Source organism: Oryzias melastigma, linkage group LG10 (assembly GCF_002922805.2).
Source record: "Oryzias melastigma strain HK-1 linkage group LG10, ASM292280v2, whole genome shotgun sequence".
Classification (NCBI taxonomy): Eukaryota; Metazoa; Chordata; class Actinopteri; order Beloniformes; family Adrianichthyidae; genus Oryzias; species Oryzias melastigma.
In genome coordinates, this window is record NC_050521.1 from 14,852,446 (window position 1) to 14,876,030 (window position 23,585).

Below are 23,585 nucleotides of genomic sequence, written 5' to 3' on the forward strand. Positions count from 1 at the left end.
TAATGTATCTATTTGTCTGCAAGTGGATGCATCAGAATAGAGCAGAGCAGGGAGCTTGTGGCTCGCCGACTGTATCACCTACACCACTGCTACAACCTTTTTAAACGGCATTTTTTATCTGCTTACCGAATATTTTAATAAAGAAATACAAAAAAAATATTTTAATCTCACTTTTTAAAAAAGTATGTCCTTCATCATTAGAAACATGTCACAAGAACATGTTGAAATCACCAAAAATATGATTTGTTGTTGTTGTTAACAACAAAAAGTATTAAAATACAACAAGCCAAAATAAATGCCACATTTCTCTTGTCACAATGTAAATTTTTTAACCAGAGAAAAATCTCATATGTTTGGAATATTTAATCTAATGCTCTCCTAAAAACCGTTTTCATGTTCCATGTTTTTCCAGGTAAAACTAGCCTTTTGCTTGTGGCACATTCATCTTGGAGACAGTGGAGGTTTCTGTCCAGCACCAGTCCTTTTTTAAAATTAAATTAACTGTTTTTTAGGTAGGAATTATCTTTTAAATCCTAAACTGGGCTTTTTCCTGCTTGTTTGTTTTACTGCATGTATGCACTCTATTGTGCTTGTATACACTTGGCTTGTAATTTTTTTATTCTTTTCTACCCACAGTACCTCAGGCACTCAGGAAGAGGTTAACCGGTGGTCAACTTTTCTTCATATCAGTGTTCAACTCCACTGAGAAGCCACATAAAACTATGGCTTCAAATATTGATATATATTTTTTTTCATGTCTGCCTTTCAGTATTTTGCTGACCCCAAATGAAAAGAAACCTTTAATGTAAGTCTGAAGAAGCAACTCTCAATAAAAAGAGGCTACAGAGTTGCAAGCTCAAACATCAAAACAGGCAAAACATCATATACTGACCTAAAAAAGCGAAAAAAAGTCAGACAAAATGACAAATTAAATAGGCGATTTTTATTTCAGTTCAAAAATCCCAGTGTTATGAGCAAAAATAAAATAAAATGCTACAAGAGGTTTTGTTGTTTGTACCATATTAGAGGCTGTTTGCCCTGTCCGTGGTGCTGAAACGCTCCATAAGCTCAGCAGCAGAGCTTTTCTGACTGCTTCAACCCTTTACGCCTGTGACTAAACTGAAAAGTGTTTCTACACGCAGAACACAGCTTGGACATGGCAGCCAAATCCTGCCGGGACTCCAGTGTGAAAAGAAAAAAAAATCCCCAGCCTCAAATCAATGACATGGTTTGTGGCGAGGAGAGGGAGAGGGGGCGGTGTCTGATGACCAGAGAGGAGGAGGAGGAGGAGGAGAAAGCTCCTGGTTGTCTCGCTTTCGCTGCTCCGCTTCACCGTCAGTGCTGTTGGGGCGCTACCAGGGTGCCGTCGTGGACTTATTATCTTTGTTGAAGGAATTACGCACCAACGCGCGCGCCGACGGATAAGGTAAGTTGGGCAATCTCGCATCAGCTGCCGGTATTTGTCAAAGAAATATTACATTCGGAATAAAGTCAACTCTCTCAGACTTTAGGGGTGCTGCTGTCGCTTGTGAGAGAAAGCGGCGGAAAGCAGACAAAGCTCCTCTGGGGCTGCAGTTGCGTCCCCCCCGCGCGTTAATTGCCTTTTCCCCCCAAATTGGTGGAAGGGAAGCTCATCGTTTGGCTGTGCCCCATCTGCTGCGGTAACAACTCTCCGGTGTTTATAATCCGATTAAAAGGAGGATCAGCAGTTTGATGAAATGATCACTTCACACGCAGTCAAAGGAAGTGGCTTTACTAACTTCTTCTTCTATTAAAGTGCTCACTTTTTCTCCACTTTGGAGCATCCTCTTCGTCTCTTCCACTCTCAGAGTTTTTGCTTTAATCCTCTTTCTTTCTGCTTTCAGAAAATGCTTTTCTGTCTCCTACCTGTCGTGGCTCTCTTGCTGGGCAGAGAAACAGCAGTCTCCGCTATCAGTAACGACAAATGGTTGGGCACCGTGGCTCAGTACAACAAGGACAGATCCTGGAACAGATTCAGAGATGTGAGTTGCACTGGCAAAACACAACAGCTTACACCCTCCTCCCTAAAAAAAAGACATACGAATCACGATTACCTTCATTGTGCGTAAATGCGCGCTCCTGTGTGTGTTTATCTGTGCGTAAGCGCGCGCGCACTCCGCCCTTCATGCACTCAGCGAGCAGCTGAGCATTTGCCAGCAGGCATAATCCACCTTGTAGGAAGTCAGCAGGTTGAAACCCAGGTTTAGAGCCAGTCAGACTCCCAGACAAACAGCCTGCTGCTGCTCAGGGTGGAAAATTCTCCTGCAGCACATTCTCACTGGCTGAGCAATTCCCCCCCTGGATTGCCTGAGTTACCTCAGTTGTGCTGACATCAAGATATGTTAGAATTTCATTCCAGTTTACCATCAAGCATTGACCACATGATCGATCCACCATCAGTTCCGAGTTGAATCTAAAGTCATGAGGAAAATATTGATCACTGAGTCAACTGATCTACATTTCAGGAAATATAAAACACTCCTTAAGGGTCATGTTTGTTTGCTTTCTTAATCTGAGATGTACATGTTCAAGGAAATCACTTGGAAGCTTACAAATATAGAAAAATGTTCTTTGTAAACACAATTTGTATTTTGGAAAATAGATTTTTCATACAAACACTGAATTGGATCCTTGCTGCATGTTTGCTTCACTTCTTCTACTTCACTGTAAGAGGACGAGAATGACTTTATTTCTGTTTTAATTTAAACTCAACACATTTCTAGGGTCTAATTTTCTCTAGAAGTGCTCCAAATGTTTTCAGACATCTTAAATTACAGAACCTTGATTAGAGTAAAGGTAATGTGTGTTTTTCTTATTCAAATATTCAGAGCTACAGTCTCACCCGCTGCAGTAAATCACATGGTTGGAAGGCAGTGTCAGTTGTTTCAAAACGGATTCACAAATTTTTAATTAACAGGCAGGAAGAAAAAAAAATGACTGCAAGGTTCTGGCCTGTTTTTAAATGTTGGGAAGTTATTTTCATTACATTTAATTAACTTGGGTTTCTGACTGCAGCCGGGACTCATAAGCATAAAGATGGCTGTCAGATGTGATTTTACAAATGTCCCATGGAAAGCCTGTGCTGGGATGTCCATGGGACATGTGTTTGTTTACAAGGCTTCGCTGCCTGAGGGCATGCATATCTTTCCAGTCTCACACTTTTTTTTCTCTTTGCTTTGGTCCACATTCATATGTTTCAAAGACTCTGAGCTGTCCTTTTTATACGTCAGTCAGATTGTTTTTTTTTTTAGTTTTATACACATAAATTAGCAACCTGTTGGTTTTGCAAGATGTGTCATTTTTGTTTTCTGTTTTGTTTTTGCGTGCATGAAGCTTCTGAAGTTTTTTTCTGCCTGAATTTTTTAAAAATAAAAAAACACAGTGTTTACTTAATTTATTTTTGCACTTTGTCCCATTTTAATGAAAGCTGTCACTTGAATTCATTAAAGTTGAAGTCATTTTTATAAATACATTCATTTTGAGCTTTACTAAATGTGAAAGGAATATTTAGATATGTTTGATTTTAAATATGGTGTAAAAATGAAACTTTTGACCCTCCAACTTTTTTTGTTCTGCCAATAGTTGTATTGTAAATCTTTATTTATTCAGTAAAGCTTCTGTTCATTGATGGTGCATGATCTCCACATCAGCGCATATCTGCCAGGTCCTGTGGGACTCATAAAAGTGTTTGGAGCTCTTCTAGGCTGTCTTAGATAATCAGCAAATTAAAAGCATTACGTATCCATGTGAAATGCTTTAATGCAGATTTAAAAAAAAACAGATCTCTAAAACAGATATAGTCCCTGCTTTGAGTCATTTAGTTGCCTGTGGAGTATCTGCTGAAGTTTATGTGGCCATTGTCATGCTGATGGTGACAGGCGTGATCCCACAGCCTTTAACTTTATGATGTCCTTCACCAGCCTGTCTCATGTTCCCCAGGTATTTCAGCAGACATAAGTTTAACCTCATAAGAACTGATCTCTCTGTGTGATGAGACAGACGGCCACAACGGAGCGCGCTCAGCGAGAGGTCTGCAACTCCAAGTGTGTGTTTGTATGGCGTCTTCTCATTATGGCTCTCTGTGGCCTTGTGTGCGAATAAAACTGGTTAATGGCAACCTGTCAGGAGAGGACAGGGGAGAAAGAAGGAGAAGTGAAAGTGTGCAGAAGATGTCCAATAGGTAGGGCGGGGTGTGGAAAGGACTGGCGTTTTTGTTTATCTCTCCCATTTCTCTTCATCTTCTTGGTTTAGCTCTTCTCCTCTGAGGTGACAACAGCAAACTAAGTGTTTCTCTTTGATTCTGTTGTTATCCTCAACATAAGTGCCCTCTATACTTTATTTGTACAACTTTAAACCTGTCCCTTACAATCCCACACCGAACATCTTTTTATATAATGTAAAAGCATTCCCAGTGGTCTTTAATTATGACTAAGTCGCTTTTAACCAATATTAAAAAAAAAAGTTTTTTTTTTTTCTAGAAAATACTTTGTGCAAAGTAGCAGTAGGTTATCAAAGTTTTGCCTCTGAATTGTGGGCGGAGCTGTTGGCGATGACTAAACCCGCCCCCATTTCCCATCATTCATCCGTTTACACACCCTCCCGCTACCTTACAGCCTCTGAAAACCCCAATGTAACATTACCGATGCAACTAAGATGTCAATCAATATTTGAGCAATCCAGCTGTACAGCCAAATACTGGCTTGGACAATGAAAACAAAGACGTACATTGATCTATTTGTTCGTAAATGGATGCATCAACATCGAGGAAAATCAAGGAGCAAAACTAATTGTTGCACAGATGTCACTATCAAAGATTTTTCCAATGGCAATTTTTTGTCTGCTCCTGATTCACAGCGATTTAAAAAAAGAGATAATTAAAAATACAGTTTTACACTTAATTTTCATGAGAAAATGCCACAAAAACATGTTAAAAACACCAAAAACCTTCAAATCCGAACTCCAGCTGCTGTGTCTCTTGAGCTTCCTTCTCTTAATCTCTCCAAGTCCACATCTTCCTCCATATCCATCTCCTCATCCCATGTTCCTCCCCCTGTCTCCAGAGCTGCAAAGACTCAATACTTTGTCAGCCTCTGCACCAAAATTTAGCTTTTTCATTATTATTTTTTTCTCATTCTGCCCCACTCCCTTGAGTTGTCCTCTCTTTTGCTCTTCCCTTCCCCGCCACATTTCACTCCACATCCCGATTGATGAGCCGCTTGCTCCTTGTGCATAATGCATGAGTGTCCACATTCTGGCTGAAGAGCTGGTGTAATAGTTGAAAGTCAAAGTTCAGGTTCAGGTAAGAAAAATTGAATTTTAGAAATAATCTTGTCTGGTCACATTGTTAATTAGTGACCTGTATCATGTAGGTGAAGAAATGTGAAAGTGGAGGAAATATATGGAACTCACATTTCATTTTATTTGAGGCCTCGTGTTATTATGCTGACAGTTTAAAGGAGTTTTTATCAAAGCTGTTTGCACTTTCTGCAAAAAAGAAAATTAAAATAGATGTTAACTTGATGGACATACACAATCATTTCCCAGTGTGATACAAACACATTTCAAAACTTTTTTTTTTTATTATTTTGTTATTTACATGGAAAAAAAACATGATCTAAATGGGTTTAAGAGCACATTAATGTACATTGCCGTCAATGTGGAATAACTTTTCATTGCCAAACTCCAAATTTAGTATTAAACTGTTCTTAAAATATGCAGAATAATAAAAATATGATAGTATTTATACACAAAAAATATTTTTTTTATAAACCTTTTATTAGCTGCTTGCTATTTCTTCTTTTATTGTATTTTTACTTACTTTTGTGCATCCCAACAATACTCTAATTGTTCTTAAGTGAGCTCCCACCACTAAAATTTTTCAAACTTTGATGTGTAGCCGCAGAGAACAAACACATTTATATGCAACACTCACTTCAGTTTGCGTTCCTGCTTCAGACAGGGTCAAGTTTGTTGTGAGCCTGCAGCGGCCGTACGCCGCTGGCTCCATCAAAGTGTTTTGGTCAGGAAAGAAGTAAATGTGCTCAGTCTGCCTGCAACAGTGGGGAAACGACCAGCAAGAACAAAAGCAAATCTTAGCAGCCAATTCTAATGTAGCTGAGCAACAGAGCTACGGGGAGCAAACATCAAAGAGGGACTTCACTGATTTACATGGAGGTGGAGGCACCGGCGTCGACGCACTCTCAGTACATTAGTGGTAAACTTGCAGCCTGTTATTCTCACATAGAAATTCATTCCAACTTGAAAGAGACTTGAAGGTTTCCTGAAAAGTTCTTAAAAAGCAGAATCTCAAACAATCTTTTTATTTTGGGTTTCTCGTGTTCTTTGTTCAGCTTACAGTCAAAATGCAAACTGAACCAGAAACTCCAGCTTTAAATCTAGCAGTCAGTGTGTCGGCGAGAACACCCATTGAGCGCCTATAGAGGTTCCTGGTATTCTCTGTGATTTAATTTTTATAAGCCTCCAGCTTCTAAAGTCTTCTGTGCTCTTTAGAAAGCAGTCAGTTGAGCTTAAACGTGACATACTTACCTCATGTTGGTGCAAAACTATTAGATGGGAGCACCATTGTGAATTCATCAGACAGATATTTTTGGATAATTTAAAAAAAGAACCTCTGTCTTTTTCAACTTGCTTCTCTTGTAAGTAGAGGACCACACACAGGAAGACAAACAACTACAGAGTAGCTGTCATTTGAAACTTTTTAATTTGTAATTTCTTTTGACATAAACACACCTGATGGCAGAAACATGACGCACATTCTTTAAGTTTGAATTTAAACCTTTCTAATTGTTTCAACTCATTTCAAGCAGATATTAGTTTTGGTTCAAAACGTTTTTCACCTAGAATAGTTAATTTCTGTGATGTAAGGAAACGCTTAACATAATTATTTTTACGCTTTATCCATTTTGCATCTTTATATCCCCAAAAATGCAGATTCATTCTGAAAAGTGAAGATGAAAAGAGTCCCTATTTGAAGTTCCCAATGAATGTCATTGTAGGCTAAGAATTAGTATTCTTGTTTGGCAATTTCTCTTTATCTATAAGACTTTACAACCTCCAAAGTCCCCCTGCAATCATCTTTTGTTCTGTTTTAAAAGCGTTTCTAGCAGTCTTTTAATTATATTCATACAGTTTTTGAGAAACATCAAAAAACCTGTGTCGTTTTCTGGGACTTAATTTCTGCAGAACGGCAGTAGTTCATCAGAAAATCCCCTCTGAGTTGTGGGAGGGACAGTGGGCGCAGAAGTAAGCCTCTGCTTATTCCCCATGATCCTTTAGTCTATACTCTTTTCTAGATTACATCACCTTACAACCTAAAGCTCATATTACTGCTGCAAACATTTTGGTGAGAAAATCTGAGCTATCTCTCCATAGAGCTTTGAGATGCCATTTCAGATGAGAAGAACAAAGACGTTGATGGATCTATTTGTCTGCAGTGCATGTATCGGGGTGGTGAGACTTTGATGCGCCATTTCAGTTGCTGTGTTGCAACTGGGAGTTTTTCAGACTGCATTTCTTCATCTTCTCCTGGCTCAATATAATTTGAAAGAAATAAAACACTCAGAAATGCAGATTTAGTCTCAATTTTACTCTTTTTTTCAGCATTTTTCTCCATAATGAGAAAAATTATGGAAAAACACTAAGAACACAATTTTCATTAGAGTGGGTCTTTAACCTTATAACACATAAGATGTCACTGGTGATCCCTAAATAACACACAAATGAATAAACAGTTTATCCTGGAAGTAAACTAACCTGTCCAGGCTCAACTAGTTGTTTAGAGCACCCTGTTTTTGGAGCTAATGCTGCAGATGGTCTGCTGCCCTTGCATGCTCTGAATGATAAATTTTGGACATTTTGTCCAATACCAGCATTTCTCCACCATGTCCATCGCTGTGAATTCTGCCTCCTGCCTGCATTTGGACAGCCTTTGACAACTTTCTCCCCTCCTGACGCAAACTGCTGTCATCTCCAGTCTGCAGCTGCACTGTTATCCTCAGAAAGTGCAAAAAAAGCTTGTTTCAACTCTTCCGAGTCCGTTACTTGTTTCTCCACAAAGAAGCTTTCGTTTGATTGTATCTCTGCTTTCTCCCTAATCTGTGGGAAATCCTGTCCTCCACACCGCTCACATGCTGTCAAACTCGGAGAAATGCGGCAACGCAATTATGAGGGACATTGGATGTCTGCTCCAAATTGCCAGGCCGACTATTCATTAGCTGATAAACCTGGTGACAGGTGTAGAATGCCGTCAAATAAACCAAGTGTTCGACTGTAGCGAACTGTCTCAACTCGTTCCTACAGTGAGAATTAAACGTTGTCATCTTTCATCAGCGGTGCTCTCTTTTCTGGGATGACAGACGGTCTCCTTAGGGCTGCCAGTTACAGTCCCTGCCTCTTCCTCCTTTATCCCATGGAAAGAGAATTTGTGAGTTGCTGGGAGTTTTTTTTTTTTTTTTCTTCCCACATGGGGCAACAGAAGTTACACCTTTTCATTTTCATTTCAAAGTTGGTTGGTCGAGTTGCTTGTTTGACATGTTTTTTTTTCCCCGTTCTGTTTATGGAGGACAGGTTTTGCTGAACGTGCATGTTCTTTTTTAGCTTCCTCCTGCTTCACATTCACACCTGGAAGCACCTCTCTGCTTCCAAATGAAACTGCAGACTTTGGTGTATCTGGGTTTGTGCCCGGTGAGTGTGCATGTGTGCTCTGTTAAAATGATTGGTCGGTTATACAGCCAGAGGCGGAGGGGGGGTTGTTGTTCAGACACACACACACATCCTTGAATTCAATACTTTTGATTAAACACCAAAATTCTGACGGTTTGGCTTCAAATTTGGCTTTTCTTCTGTTTGTCCTTCAGTCATCACCTTTAACTTTCTCTTTTCTTGATACTTTTTTTCAGATTCTTAGATAAATTCCAGCTAAACAAGAAGCTTCTAAAGAAATGCTGCCCCTTCCTTCCCATTCCTATTTATTCCTTGTCCTTTCCCTCTATGTACACATAAAATAAAAATTAAGCAAAACAAGACGATCAGAGTAAGTGTAGAGAAGTGTCTCCTTATGAACATTCCCTTATGTATCTCTGCTGATGACCCAGAATCCCATCTACCCTGAAACTCCCAGAGATCAATCACTAAATTTGCGGGGAGGGGTGACCTAGATTGAAGCCTTGATGTAATCACTAAGCGCAGAAAAAGCCAGGTAGATCCGCGCAGTCACAAACGCCACACTCACATGCACACAAAACCAATAGGACAGTTGGGCCACACTGAAGACATAGGGTCAGTGCCCCTTATAACCAGATATATTAGCTCTAAGGAACATGTGTGTGCCCAAGGTATGACAGAGATAAAGACAAAGCAGGGGAGCCATCACAGCAGTTTTGGAAATGTCTTTAAGAAAGGGGTGGTGCCAGAATAGAGGGAAAAAAAAGACGCTTTGATGCAATTCCAGTCAGCTTAGGGAAGAACAGATGGATAGACGTAGACCTGAAGAGTGACTCGTCCAATTCATCAGGAGCTTTTGTCGTGGCAGCAATGTTCTTTTTCTAGATGGAAAATATCACCACTGTTGTGCCTGAACTGCAAATGTTGAGCTGATGTTGATAATCAAAGACGTGAATCTGCCAGCCGTCACAAGCTTTTCCTGTCCCTGAAGCTTAGTTTCCCTCTTTAATCTTCATTGATGTGTTAGATCATTACAGACAGTGTTGGGAATCATCCTGACCTTTTGATAATTCAAATGAGAATCTGGAGATAAAAGCGTTGATCTGTGTCTAAGTCTGACTTCAAGATGGATTCTTCTTGAAGCATCAGAATTTGAGGCATTGTGGCCACCGAGGTCAACGAACCCTAATGACTGTTAACTGTTGTTCACTCAAATATATTTTATCAAGATGGAAAGAAAAAATAAAAGAAGCACCTAGCTGTACCTTGTTGTGGCCCCATTAGACTGAAAGAACCCATTATTCTGCAAAAACAAAATATCATCTAGTATTTTTTTTTGTCTAGATTCTAGTTTGAATATCTTCTCACACTTGATAGAAGACAAAACTACCATATTAGTAACTTTTCAGTAAAGCGCAACGCCTTGCTTTAAGACGATAAATATTGAATATCTTGAGTGATTTGATCACAAAAATATTTTATTTTAAGCAACATTTAAAAAAAAAAAATACATTTTCTAAGCAGAAAATAAGTCGACATTGATTGCAAAAAACTGGAAAAGTTTATAGGTTTGACTCAAAAGAAATGCCTTCAACAACAGCAGGACATAAGTTTGTGAGCAAACATACATTTTTAATCTAAAATTTAAGACAAACTTATCCTAAAATGCATGACTCTCGTCTTTAAGGGTTTAGAAATAAGAATAGTTGGAGTGTTTTACCTCTCAAAATAAGATATACTTGAACTTTAAAGTGTATAAACATATCAGTCTAAAAAATATAAAACTCGTTTTAAGCAAAGTATGCTTATTTTTCTCCAATTGCCAAAGCTATATATCTAAATATGAGTTTTTAAAGCTAATTTCAATATTTAATTTTGTCCTAAATAGGCAAAATATCACAACTTATTTTAAAAATGTTACCCAATCAGCTTCTACTGATTCCGTTGGCAGATTTTTTCACTTAACAAGGGAAAAACATCTTGTTTTCTATATATTTTTTTTACTTTTTTTGAAAGGGACGGTTTTTTTTTTCAGTGTAACTTGTAAGACATGAAAAGACATGTACTTCAAACTTTTTTTTTTCCAACTAGTATGTGAAGTCCTAACTACTGTGTGTTTCTGTCTGGAGAAGTGTCAGAAAAGCCACTACATTTATGTAATGGCTCTGCTAAAGTTGATTGCTGCCACTTCAAACAGCGCTTCCATCTGAAGTTTCAGAAGAGCCCAAGAAGTGGCTCTGTACTTTGCTGAAGTAGTGAAAAAAAAAAAAGTATTTTTATTTTTAGACCAGTCAAAGTCAGTCAGGTAATGCAATTAAAAAAAAATAAATAAATCAAATGACGGTTTTTCATTTTTTTAAAATGCTAACAAATTTAAAAATATATGTTTACCAGACCAAAATTATTTTATATGATGTTAGTTAAAGCTTAGAGATCAACCGGTTACAGATGAATTATATAATGAGTTTAAAAAGTATTCTGACAGCATTACTCATTCAGTGTCATTTAAGTGTTGGGGTCTGCATCCATCCATCCATTTTCTAAACTTGCTTTCTCTCGATTACAGTCAGTGGGAGTCTGTCCCGGCTGTCTCAGGGTTGTCAGTCAATCTTAGGGCTAAATAGACACTCTCACTCACTCCTCATAAACAATTACTAATCTTCAGTTTGCCTATAAAACATGTTTTTTGGGGTGCAGGACAAAGTCAGAGTGCCTGGGGTAAATGTATGCATAAATAAGGGAAACAAACACAATCCATGGAGTATTGTCATCCACAAAATCTCCTGTAATGGAAAATATGCATATAAAAATGAATTTAAAGGAAAAAATGATAGCTGACTTTTAATGGGATCAAAAATTGTGTCACTCTATCTTAAAGTTTAAGAAGCTCAAATTTGCTCTCCAGATTTTCTTTTGGATTTTTGCAGCATTAAAATGGTTCAATTCAAATTCCCAATCTCTATAATATTATTGTGCACACAACAAAACAGGCCTTTTTATAGGTACAGTCATTGTGACCATTTGTAATTGTTGATGGAAATCCACAGGGAACTACTCTCTGGGAACAAAATCTGTTTGATTTACCTTTTTCTCTCTTGTGTGGTAACAGAACGGGAAGAGAACTGTGTGTGTGTGTAAGTAAAATTAATGAGCAGAGTTATACCTCCTCATTTCTTTTAAATAAAAAAGCATTAGGCATCAGTTCATGCATGAACCGCCACAGATTGTTTTGATTATGGCGCTTACGTGTCCCAGTAATAGTCTAATAACATTTATGGTCTTTATGCTTTTTCATTCACTGATTTTTCTTGGCACCCCCCTTGATGGAGCTGTCACTCCTGCTGTGCAATTTGTCTAATTTAGGCGGTGCCATCTCTGGCAAAAACGGAAGACATAACCACTGACCCGTGCTTAAGTGTACGAAGATGTAAAGGCATTGTGGGCAGTGCAGTGTTGTTGCTGTGGGAACGGACGGAAAAAGAAACTTGAAACCTGTGACACTTTTCTTTGTTCCAATTGGCTTCCCAAGTTGCAGACGGATGTTTACATTTTGGATATTAATTTTTTTTTTTTATTATTTAAAAAGGAAAAAAAAGTACATGTAAATCAACCATTAAAAGGTCAAAAAAAAGTTATTGGTCACGAGTATGAGTCAGGAATAGCATACTGTTTGCTCAGTGGCAGCTTGCTGCTGCTGCTGTTCTCAGTTCAAATGAAACGGATGAACGGCTGGTTTGGCAGCCTTTGGATCGCTCCATTTATCAGTGTTTGATGTGTCCTCCTGTAAGGCAAACACATTAAAGACAGAATCTACAAGTGAAGATGAGCTATAGCTGCATTATTTGCCTGTTTGTTGCTGTGCCAGCTGGTAAGGGCCCGTTTGGATAGGGACTGCGTTTTGTGATTTGGAGTTGAAGATCTTGGGCTCTTGCCCGTTTTCTGCTCTTTGATTCACTACTGTAATATTCCTCTTGGGTTCCCGGTGTAAAACTTATGGAAAAAATTCACTCTGAATTAAATACAGTTTCCTTTTCATGCTAACGCGTAATTAAGAGTCTTTTGATTTATAGCTGGAGGATCACAGTTTAGTGTGTCGCCTTTTGGATTTAAGAGGTCCTATAGAGATGGTTTATGTGCAAGAAACTGTATTTATATTTATTTTGAAGAAAGTTTTTATGCTGTCATTGATTTAAACACTTTTCCTTGACACGGTCAGCTGTTCAACACAGGTTTTTGAGAAATAAAACTGAAAAAGTCCTTGAGCGTAATGTTGAAAGCAGGCAGATTAAAGCTTTAGTGTTAAATGCTGCTACAGAGTATTTTGAGTGACGCTTTGAGTCTCTCGCTATGCCGGCAGTTTCTGGACGCAGAGGGTTAACATGACTTGATTGATTGAAACTAAGCTTAAGCTGGGCCTTAAGTCAGAAGCCATATGCCAGGAAATTCTGGCTGTGAGTGAATGTCTCCTTAATAGTTTTGAGTGACTTCTGAATTAGAGGTGCCCACAGTTTGGAGGGAAGTTCAAGTGCACTCACTGCACACAAACACACTATAAGTCACCTGGGATTCAGGGGAAGCAATGAGGGGAAAAATACACCTCCCATAACAGTTTGTCGTTGTTGTTTTTGCTAAAGTTTCTGAATTGGACATCAATCAAAGACGTCAGTCTGGAAACCAGGATCTTAATTCTGGACCATGTGGCGCCCTGCCACCTTGGCGTACACCCAAAAGGCTGCTAACCTCCAAAACAGATTTTCTGTCCATGATCAATGCAGTTGGATGAATTCTGGAAAGCAGATGAAAGTTAAAAGATCAGTTTAAAAATAAATAAATAAACAATGGAGATCTTGATTCTTCCTCTCTGCCTGCTCATTTGACTGTGAACAGACGTTATTCTTACTCTCTCTGTAAAAGCAGAACAGAAAGCCTTCGATATCTGGGTAATTAATTAAGTGACCCATTAAAATACAACGTCTGGGAGATTCGGTGGTGGAGAAAACGACACTTGACAAGTGTGGCAGTGTCTTCGATGCAGGGGCGAGCCTAAAAAGTGCTTTAGAGTGAGCAACTATGGAACAATGATTGATGTAGTCACAATTCTAGTATAGTTTTCGGGGAAATGGAGAATGAAGGGTTGTAAATCTAATAAGAAATGATCGATTATGTTTTTATTCATACTTTCTTTGTTTGGTTCAATTTAATGGGTCACTAAGTAACTCACTGTCTTTTTGTAAAAAGTATCTCCACTACAAAGGTTGGAGTTAAAGATGGTAAAGATGTTGATTTGATAGATCTTGTTTGAAAATGTGGTGACACATTTCATTATTCACTGTGCCTCAGAAATATATTTATGTTTCACATGATAGAGAATTAAAAAAAAAAAGTAAACTTATCAAAACCTCCAGTTAAAGGCAACAACAAAAAGTCCTTGTTTACCTCTGCTAAGCAGATTTTCTGTGTTGAAGAACTAGGAAAGTAAAACAAATACTCAGGAGATGAACTGACTGAAGAAAATTGAAATGCTTCAGGGGAAAAGAAAGGGAAAATTCTGAAATAGTTTTTTTTAAGCTTTGCACATTCCACCTGTTGGGGATCCTCTCAAGGCAGCATGTATACTTAAATAGAAATTTATGAAGCTCATGGTAACAGCTGATCCTATCAACCATCAGTCATTAGTTCCATAATAAACTGAGGCGTCCTGAATATATAACTATCCCAGATCAGTGAGCATGAAATATTTCAGTGTCAGGCAGCTGCTGGAGGAAGCTTTTTTGTTTTGCTTGTTTGTTGGTGTTTTGAGGGGAAGGGTTGGGAAGTCAGTTCTCTTAAATTCTCTTTTGCACATTTACATGGTAGCATGATTTTAAAGTGATAGTGTGAGCAGAAAGTGAGTTTATCATTCTTGATCACGTCTTGCATCCTTACAATCTAGCATGTTTTTCTTGTAATGAGGTTCATGTTGTGATTTATAAACCGGTTTCATATCAAGATTTATCACATCTGGCTGTGCTTGTTCTTTGTAATAATGGGGTTGTTACCACAATGATAAACTCAGCCTCGCCCATTGAAACAGCTGATGCAGATAATTATTCTAACAGGACTACAATTATCTTCCCAATTTCAATGTTTCACCACATAACGTTTAATCAAATTCGTTCCTTTTTTTTATTTTTTTGTGCCGAGTGGACAGGTCTGCACAGATCACATTTTAAAGCACCCTTTCCAACCTGAATGTCACCACATGGAATAAATTGTGAACTGTCCTTTTTACACCTCCTCAGCCCTCTTTTGATCAGAGTCAGCATCTCTCTCCACCTCGTTTTGTGCCCTCTCGCGCTGATGTTTATCGCCTGTAAAACCATGTCAGCTTGAATCGGTCATTATCTTTTTTTTTTCCCACAAGGGAAGGGACCTGCTGTTTGTGTGTATGTGTGTGTGTGTGTGTGTGGGTGGGTTTGACAGATGTCTTGTCTGCTTCAATAATTCAGAAGGTTTCTGCTACTACACCTCTTGATGCTAGAGGGAAAGGAAGGCAGAGATAGGAGAAGAGCAGATGAAGGGAGGGAAACAGTGCCAGGTTTATTCCCTGTGGCCCACACTTTTTTTTAGTAGATTAATAATATAACAAATTTGTCTGAAAACTCATCTTGTGCATCGATAAAGACAATAGAGAGAGGGATATGGCTCATTGTATGCATTATTTTCTTAGTTTTACTTATTTTTTTCTGACTTAACTTTTTATTGTATGATTTCTTCTTTCCTTTTCTTATCACCACCAAAACAAACTGAAACAATTACGAGTGCTACAAAATGATAGATATGAATAGATAAACATTGAGACAAAACATTTTTTTTCTTTATACTGACTTTAGTTCTTATTAACTCAAAAATTAAGTTTGTAAAGTAGATGTGTGATTTATTAAGGGTTTCTAAAATGATGATATGTATACATATGAAAAAGAAGAAATAAAAATTTATAAGTCTTAAAATTTACTGAAAGCATCAAAATTAAAAACAATAAACAAATAAATGATGGTTTTCACATTCAAGGACCCTGTTTTGTTTCATTAGTGAGTGATGAGGAGTAAAGGTGCTGCGCTTGATGAATTTCTACGACAGCAAAAAATGAAGAGGAATAGAAAGGTCATTTTTTTTAGCATTTTTAGTTCAGTTATTGATTCTTTAAGACATAAGACAAGCTGTGGAAAGAAAAATGAAAAACATCCAACAGTGACAAATTTGTTTTAAAAAATACCAAGTCTATTTGATACTATTGCGATGTTTATCTTGTTTGTATTTATGACTGAATCTGCTGTGGTTTAATGGGAAATACAGTAAATGGTTACTGTATATTAATAATACAGTAAATAGTTGCAAATAATTAGGCCGAGAACATTGGAAATGTTATGGTCCGTTTTTGGCAAGTTTGCAGTTTTTTTTTAGTCTTACTTGTAAAAGAAAAATCTGAACTTTATGTGAACTGAAACTATTCAGTTTTATATTTACTTTACTGCATCTAGAATACCATAATTGTTATGGTGGGACAGAACAAAATTGGTAACTGCTGTGTGTTTCTACTCCATGTGTTGTTCAGCAGTTTTCCAGGTATGAGATTTCAGCACCATGGCCAGCTCCTAACTGTGTTGGCGTGATGCTCCTGTCAAACTTGTACGGAGTTTTTTCTCTGCTGTGTCAAGAATCCAAAAGTGGACAAGGTTTAAGTGGATTTGAGCCTCTGTGGACCCAGTGTTCTATACTGAGCTTGACAATTTGCAACTGATCTGCCTGCCAGCAGTGCTGGTGGTGAAGTTACTGTTACTCTGGCTTTCCGGTGCCAACTTTGCTTCAGTGGTCTCTGGCACTCTGCAGTGGGATGCTGCGGTGTTGTCAAAGAAACAGCTGGCAGGACGTCCTCTTTCAGGCTGACTTTCAAACCATGAGAGACATGACTAAACAGATTTAGGCCAGATGGTGTTTTTATCCTTTACACGCTGTGTATGTTTAATATGATTTGATTTTGAAGACACAGAATCGAAAGAGAAACTAATCCACCGGCAAACACGAATTAATAATCCAAAAATAGTATTTTTTATGTAAATATGTAACCGGATAGAGGCTGTTATGTCTTAAAATTATTGTGTGACATCACAGGTGACCTGAATTTCTATCTGGGAGTTTATCAATCACTATTTATCAATTGTGAAGGGTCTACTTGTTTGTTCATTTATTTATTGTACTTGGGTTTTTTTGGCCATTAAACTCTGTTGTTTTTCAACTTATATTTTGGATGCGGTTTGTTTGAGTAATTATGGGAATTAGAACAATTAGACTTCAATAACTAACTTTCAGCTAACTGGTCAGTTCCTTATACCAACTTAGATAAAAATGTCTGTACTTTATTTGGTGTGTTTACATTTGTGAAATACTCCCTTTATAAGGACTGTAGCTGAATTGTTGCATTTCTACTGTCATCATTATGAAATTAAATTAAAAAAGTGATTCATTTCAGTAACTTTTGTTATGATTTTGTTATGTTATGTTGGTAAACTTTTTGTTGAAACTGTAAAATGCAGTAAAGATTTATCTTCAGTTGCGTAAACCACAATGATGCAAAAAAAATCAATCTGTAATGTGCTGTTGTTGACTGATCTATCACTTACAAAGTATTCAAATATAAATGTAATTTATTTCAGTCAATAATTCATTTACATTTTACTGCCAATGTTTGTTTTGGGGCAGAAAGTTTTACCATGTAAACGTGTGCCATTAAAATGCCTTAGCTTTTGTTGGTGATTTTTACCAAAGCCAGCATTTTATTGTTATCACTAAATAAACTTTGATAATGTGGTTCATTTTAATATTACTGTTTTTGTCTGCAAAAGATGTGATTAGTTCGTTTTTAGCAACTGCTCTCTCTGATGAAATGAAGCCCCTCCCACTTAATTACAAAGAGACTAATGGACTTCTGGATCTGAGTTTTATTACCCTGTCTTTCTTCATGCTTGCTTCTCTCCTGTGCTTTGGTTGTGATACAGGCTTTTTGTCTGTTTTGATAGCAGCCGACCCCGTGGTTGTGGGCGGGGGCAACTGCACGGGAAGAATAATTAGGCCAAATAGCCAGTTGTGTGTGTGGGGGTGGATAAAGGGAGATTGATTGTGAGAATGCCACACTTGAGTTGATAAGAGTGAAGAAGAAATGCAGGGTGAGGCAGATTAGAGTGTGAAAACGAATGCATGCATATGCATGTTGGAGAGTGACACAAGACTGGGTTGACAGCTTTAATTAAACTCAGCTGAGTCAGCCTCTGAGCTGCTGCTTCAATCACATTTTAATGAGCCGCACACCCATGAGCCCGCTTGGGATGTCCTCCTAAACCCTCCCCCTTTTCTTTGTCTGCCATTGGTGTACACATGTGTGCACTCTTAACCTTGAAAACCACTGGCCTTTGACACATTTCCATTGACTTTTAAATAGGTTTCATGAAAAAAGGTATGCTGGGGATACTGCTGATCAACACTAAGAGCTCCCTTTATCTGCAGCTGACAGATAAAACTAGCCTTTGCCAAAACCTCAAATTAGCACACATGGCTTGACTGTGGATAATGCCTTTTTAACTGCTGCAATTATGAGATTTATTTAGTTGGAGACTTTCATTTGGACTATTATAAAGTAGGAATTATACAGATAGGGTCCAATTTCAAAAGCTTAGCTTTACTCATCACAAAGGTGTAATTTAGAGAGCATACAATGTGTTTTATTAAATGCACAAAATCACTCAAAAGTATCATAGAACTGTATCTTTTCATTTTTTTAATGGAGATTTCTCGTTGTTGTACTATGTTGCACTGGTTGTACAGTAAAAATACATGGTATTATTATAAATCTTTTCTTTTATGGTATGCAACTTCTTTTCTCTAGGAAAAAAGACAGGGAACAGTTTCTATCTATGATATTCAAACCCCACAACTCATCTACCTCAACATTTATATAACTGATAAAAGTCTAATAGTCACTATTACCCTGTATTTCCCCATTTACCACTCCAGAGGCTGATTTCCACTGGTCTGTCTGCAGTTGCGTTGACACACAAAAAATGCGTTCATACATCGATCGGCATGATCACATTGTCTCCATCATGTCTGCAACTGTCTTCAGTGGCAACGCAAGCTTTACGCAGGAGTTCGATTTCCAGGTCGTGGACTCGTCAATTTGGCAGTAAAAATTTATGGAAACAGGAAACGGGAATGGGTTTTAAAATGAAAACTTCTATTGTACCATCAGATTTAAAATGGATACATTTTTATTTCATTCTTAGGGTGATGTGTCCATGTTATATTGTGTCCTGTGTCCGTCCACCTCGGCCGAGGAGGAGGACGACAAAGGACGCTCCGCGGCAGCGCCTTTCCTTTTCCGATAATGATCTTTCCGCAGGTTCACCTACGGAAACCTTGTTACGACTTTTACTTCCTCAAAATAGTCAAGTTTGATCGTCTTCTCGGCGCCATCGCTGTATGAGCTTTCACCATCGTCATCCGAAGCCCCTGTATCCTCAGATGAGGAAACCTCCGGTTCAAACTGGTAGGGCTGTACACCCTCCGAACCCTGTGTCGTTAAAATTTCCGTGTTTGATGAAGGCTCATCACCTTCATCCAAAGAAATATCCGCTAAATCGTGGTCTACGTCGCTTCTCAAACCATCCCCCATTGTTGTTTACACTCTGGGATCCCTGAAGTGACGTCACGCGCAGCCCCCGCCCATCACCACCTATCGCCCAAATTTGAAGCTGTGCAGGACCATAAAATGATCAATAAAACCACGCTGGATCATTTTAAGTGAATATTTTTATCAGATTATTTTTCCAAGTTCCATTGACTTTCTAAATTTAAAAAAAAAAATTGCCACTGCACGAGGCCTTTAAAGCCAAATCTTAGCAGGTGCTCTGAACTAAAGTTTGTAATATTTGGTTCTAGTAAAAGACGATTTGTCTGTCTAAGAGCTAGAGTGCAATTATGTAAAGAATGGTGGAGGTTCCTTGAGCAATTGAAGCTGCATTCGTGCAAACAGATTTGGCAGTTTGGTTAAGATTAGTGGTGTTTTGGCAGATAACATGATTCAATACCATCACGGTGGTGTATGCTTGGCTTTAAATTTATGTCAGAGCAAGACAACAACTCCAAACATGTAGCCGATCCTCAAACAAGAAGTTATTAGAGTGATGGCATGGCCCTTGGAGCCCTGGGAAAAATATCACTGGGTCTGGTTGTAGTTATGTAAAGAAACAAAACGCAGAATATTTCTGTTCAGATCTCCTACCAGTCAAGTTCCTCTCAAAACTGTGTTCAAATGAAATAATTGATGTTGTTTTAAAGGCCAAGGATGGTTACACCAAATGATTGATTTTGTTTTGTTGATTGATGAAAATAAATAATAGATACCTCAATTCTGGAAACTAGTCTTTGTTTACAGTATTTTTTTTACACCTGTGTAAAAAGTGCTAAACAGCAACATTGGTGAAAACATAAAATATATGTATACAATATTTTTGTCCTTTTGCACAATCCATCTTAATCAATGTGTTAATTCTATGGGATTTTATTGTTTTTAAATATGTTAGACTATTGTGTTAATTAATTTTCCCTTTGCAAATAAAGCAATCTATCTGTCTGCAAACTTTATTAAAATATCTTTATTTAATTTAATACTAGCAACAACCGGTCATTACATTGGGTCTTCTAAAATCTGCCTTTAAAGATGTTGAGTTGTAGTATTTCGGCTCGGAGCTTCAGACCCGACACATGTAACATTATATATATATTTAGCAGTCAGCGTGGCTATCCTAATTAACCTCAGATTTGCTTTCCTTTGGTGTTGAAATTGCCCACATATGCACTTGTGCACACCGCCATGCAAGAATAAGGCCATATGACCCCTAACCTTGTTAAATTCTTTAGAACTGCAAGTTGTCCTGCTGAGATCACAGACCTGAAGGCAAGAAATTATGTAAAAAAAAAAGTAAAAGTACTTTCTATTGCTCTGTTTGACTTTTTTTGTTGTTCTATTGGAGTTCTTTCCTTTAAAAGTCTGTGACTGACCATCTGCGAAGGTCAAAATTTCCTGCACAATCAGACTCAAAAAGAGGAAAGCCAAGCTGAAATCAGCCACTTATCTCAGGCAGTATAAGAGTGAGTGATTGTTTTTTGGTGCGGGTTCGGAGGCTAATAGCTCATATTAATGGCAACACTGTTCAAGCCAGACACGTCTTTATTTAGGGCTTCTAATAAGTTAGGTTATGGTTGATGGAAACCGCTAATGGGTGGTTTTATTTTTCACAAATTACCATAAGAATAAAGAATAGCTTTTTTCTGCGTAAATAACAGGAAAATAATTGTCTTCTATCCAAACTGCCTTATCAAAAAATGGCTTCTTTCCATAAATGCATAAGTCTGGGTTTTGGTGGCGATTTTTGTTCTTAATGATGAATGTTGTCATTTTTCCTTTGGGAAAAGTCTCATTTTCATGTTTTTCGCTCACTTTGTAGTGTGAGGAATGGTGGCACGATGTGCTTCATTTCCTTTGCTAAATATGGGGCACTTTTTCATTCACAGTAGGAGTGTGGTAAATCTTTGCTTACGTGTGTACCTAAAATAAGATAAATTGTCCTTCTGTTTTAAATTGCTCAAGGCTATTTGCTGAGTCTGGACGTGTGTGCACTCTCTAAACACTCTGCAGCCCTAAACCTAAAGTTTTAATACTGCTGTATTTCTTTTATCTATTAATGTCTGCTTTAATTTAATCCTGATTGCGACATTTTTGCTGTTTTATAATCCCAGAATGTAAGGAAACCATTAAGTGCAGCACAGGTGTGACTGCACAGAACATAATGCCTAATGATTTGGTCCAGAACACGCTGTTAGGCCTGTCTGCTGTTTTCTACATACAGTCATTGTGACTACAGGGATTTGTGGCATTTTTTTAGCTTACCCACAAAAACACACAAGCTGCTGGCTTGTACTGTATGTGTCTTTGCAGGTGCAGCCTTGGTAACCACATCACCCGCCTCCAGGCTTAAGTGTGACACCTGAGATTTAGCTCAGCTCCTCTGCTCTGCGCCGAGTCTCCAAAGACGTAGAAAAATTACATTTTTTCTGCACTTTACATCGCTACGAATACCAAAAACTCAATCAGCTTGTGTTGCTCACCAGAAAAAAAAAAAAACAGATTTATCCACATGTGTGATGATGTACTCTTTTAGCTCAGTACCACACGCACAAGTCATAATCCCTCCATGGTGTAGTGAGATATCGCCCCGACAGTAACTCTGACTTCTGTGTGACCACAGCAAAATTAATCCCTTCACCTTTATTTTAACATCTGTGAGAAACGTGCATAAAATGCCTAAATGATGTTGGGTAAGAGGTCTGTGAAAGCAAATGAACACCTGCAAAAGGAAAGTATTGCAATGATGCATCGCACTATTTTAAATTACAATAAACCTTTAAATATGATGTCTATTTAACCCTTAAATATCTTGTAAAAACATTTTTTCAGCCTGTAGCCCACATTGCAATAAACCTTTGGCTGTTCTGCTATATTGCTATGATGACACCCTGCCCAGAAATTTGCTTTGCTAAAAAAAATCCAATTTGGAAAACAATTTCTGGACCATTATTGCAGGTGGAGCCATGGACGTGATGGAATATATCCAAGCAATAAAAGCAAGGGTGGGCACCGCAGCATTATCTTATCAGGTGGCGTTTCAATGGTAAAGGAGCATTGCTAACTGTTTCATCAAATAGAATTTAGGGAGGTTGACGATATTTCTCCTTTTTTTAGCATCTTTGGTAGTTATTTGTTAGTCTTGTTTTTGTTCTTTCCACTGTCAGTGTGCCATTTTAGATTCACTCCTGCTGCTTTTTGATGATTTAAGTTTATTATATCTGTAAAAACATGTCTTCTGTTTTTTTATTGTCACTTTTAACTCAATATCATTTGGTAATATTTTAAAATTCTACTATGTTTCAGTTTTCTGAACATTCATTAGTTGTTTTAATACTTTATTGTTCATTAATTGTTTAGGATGTCATTAATTAAGGCTCAAATAATTTGTATTGAAGTCCACATATTCTGAAAATCAAAATATAGCTTGAATAAAATCAGGATAGGAGGTGATAGGTGATTGTTTGCTTTATGTATTTTAATAAAAAAAAGTCTAAGGGTTTATGAAATGTCAGTTTACCAGGTTGTGTTTATTTTCACAATACAATGATAGCCAGAAGGTCTCTTTTTGTGTGATGAAACATTTATTTTCTTAATCTGCTCCATCTATTATGGCAGAGGTCTACAACCTGCGGCTCCAGAGCCACATGTGGCTCTTTTATCTCTCCCTGGTGGCTCTCTGGCTAAATTAAAAATAAAATAGTAGTAATTTTCAAAAAGTTTAGAGTTTAGCTTCTATTTTAGCAACATGCAAACGTTTTTTGCTAGTTTGTTTTCTACTGGGGTTTTTAGGCTAATTTAGAATTTAGCTTCTATTTTAGCATGCTAACATTTTTGACTAATTTAGTCAAACTGAGGAATTTTAGGCTATTTTGGAGTTCAGCTAGTAATTGAACAACGAACTAGCTTTTTTATTTGTTGGCTAATTTGGCCCCTACTAAAGGTAAAAGGTAAAAAGTAAAAAAGAAATTAAAAAAAAATGAGACATGCTAGTTTATTTTGATATCTTTGTTTTTGGACACCAATCTGTTACAACTTCTTGTATGAGGATTTGATATTTTACTTAAAAACAAAAATAAACTAGCAAGTTTAAAGACTTTATGCTTGATTTTGTTGAGATGTATCCCCTTTTTCTGATCGCTATCCCTAATTAAAATGTTATATA

General features: G+C 37.7%; 1 protein-coding gene across 1 annotated transcript in view; it reads left to right on the top strand.

Annotated features, from left to right (window-relative positions):
* The first annotated feature begins 517 nt into the window (after window positions 1–517).
* spock1 (SPARC (osteonectin), cwcv and kazal like domains proteoglycan 1) overlaps window positions 518–23,585 on the top strand; it is a 109,152-nt gene continuing 86,084 nt past the window's right edge. The window contains exons 1-2 of the mRNA XM_024283943.2: window positions 518–1,426; window positions 1,866–2,003. Coding sequence (XP_024139711.1) covers window positions 1,869–2,003 — 135 coding nt within the window. The 5' untranslated portion in view covers window positions 518–1,426; window positions 1,866–1,868. The remainder of the gene's footprint in view (window positions 1,427–1,865; window positions 2,004–23,585) is intronic.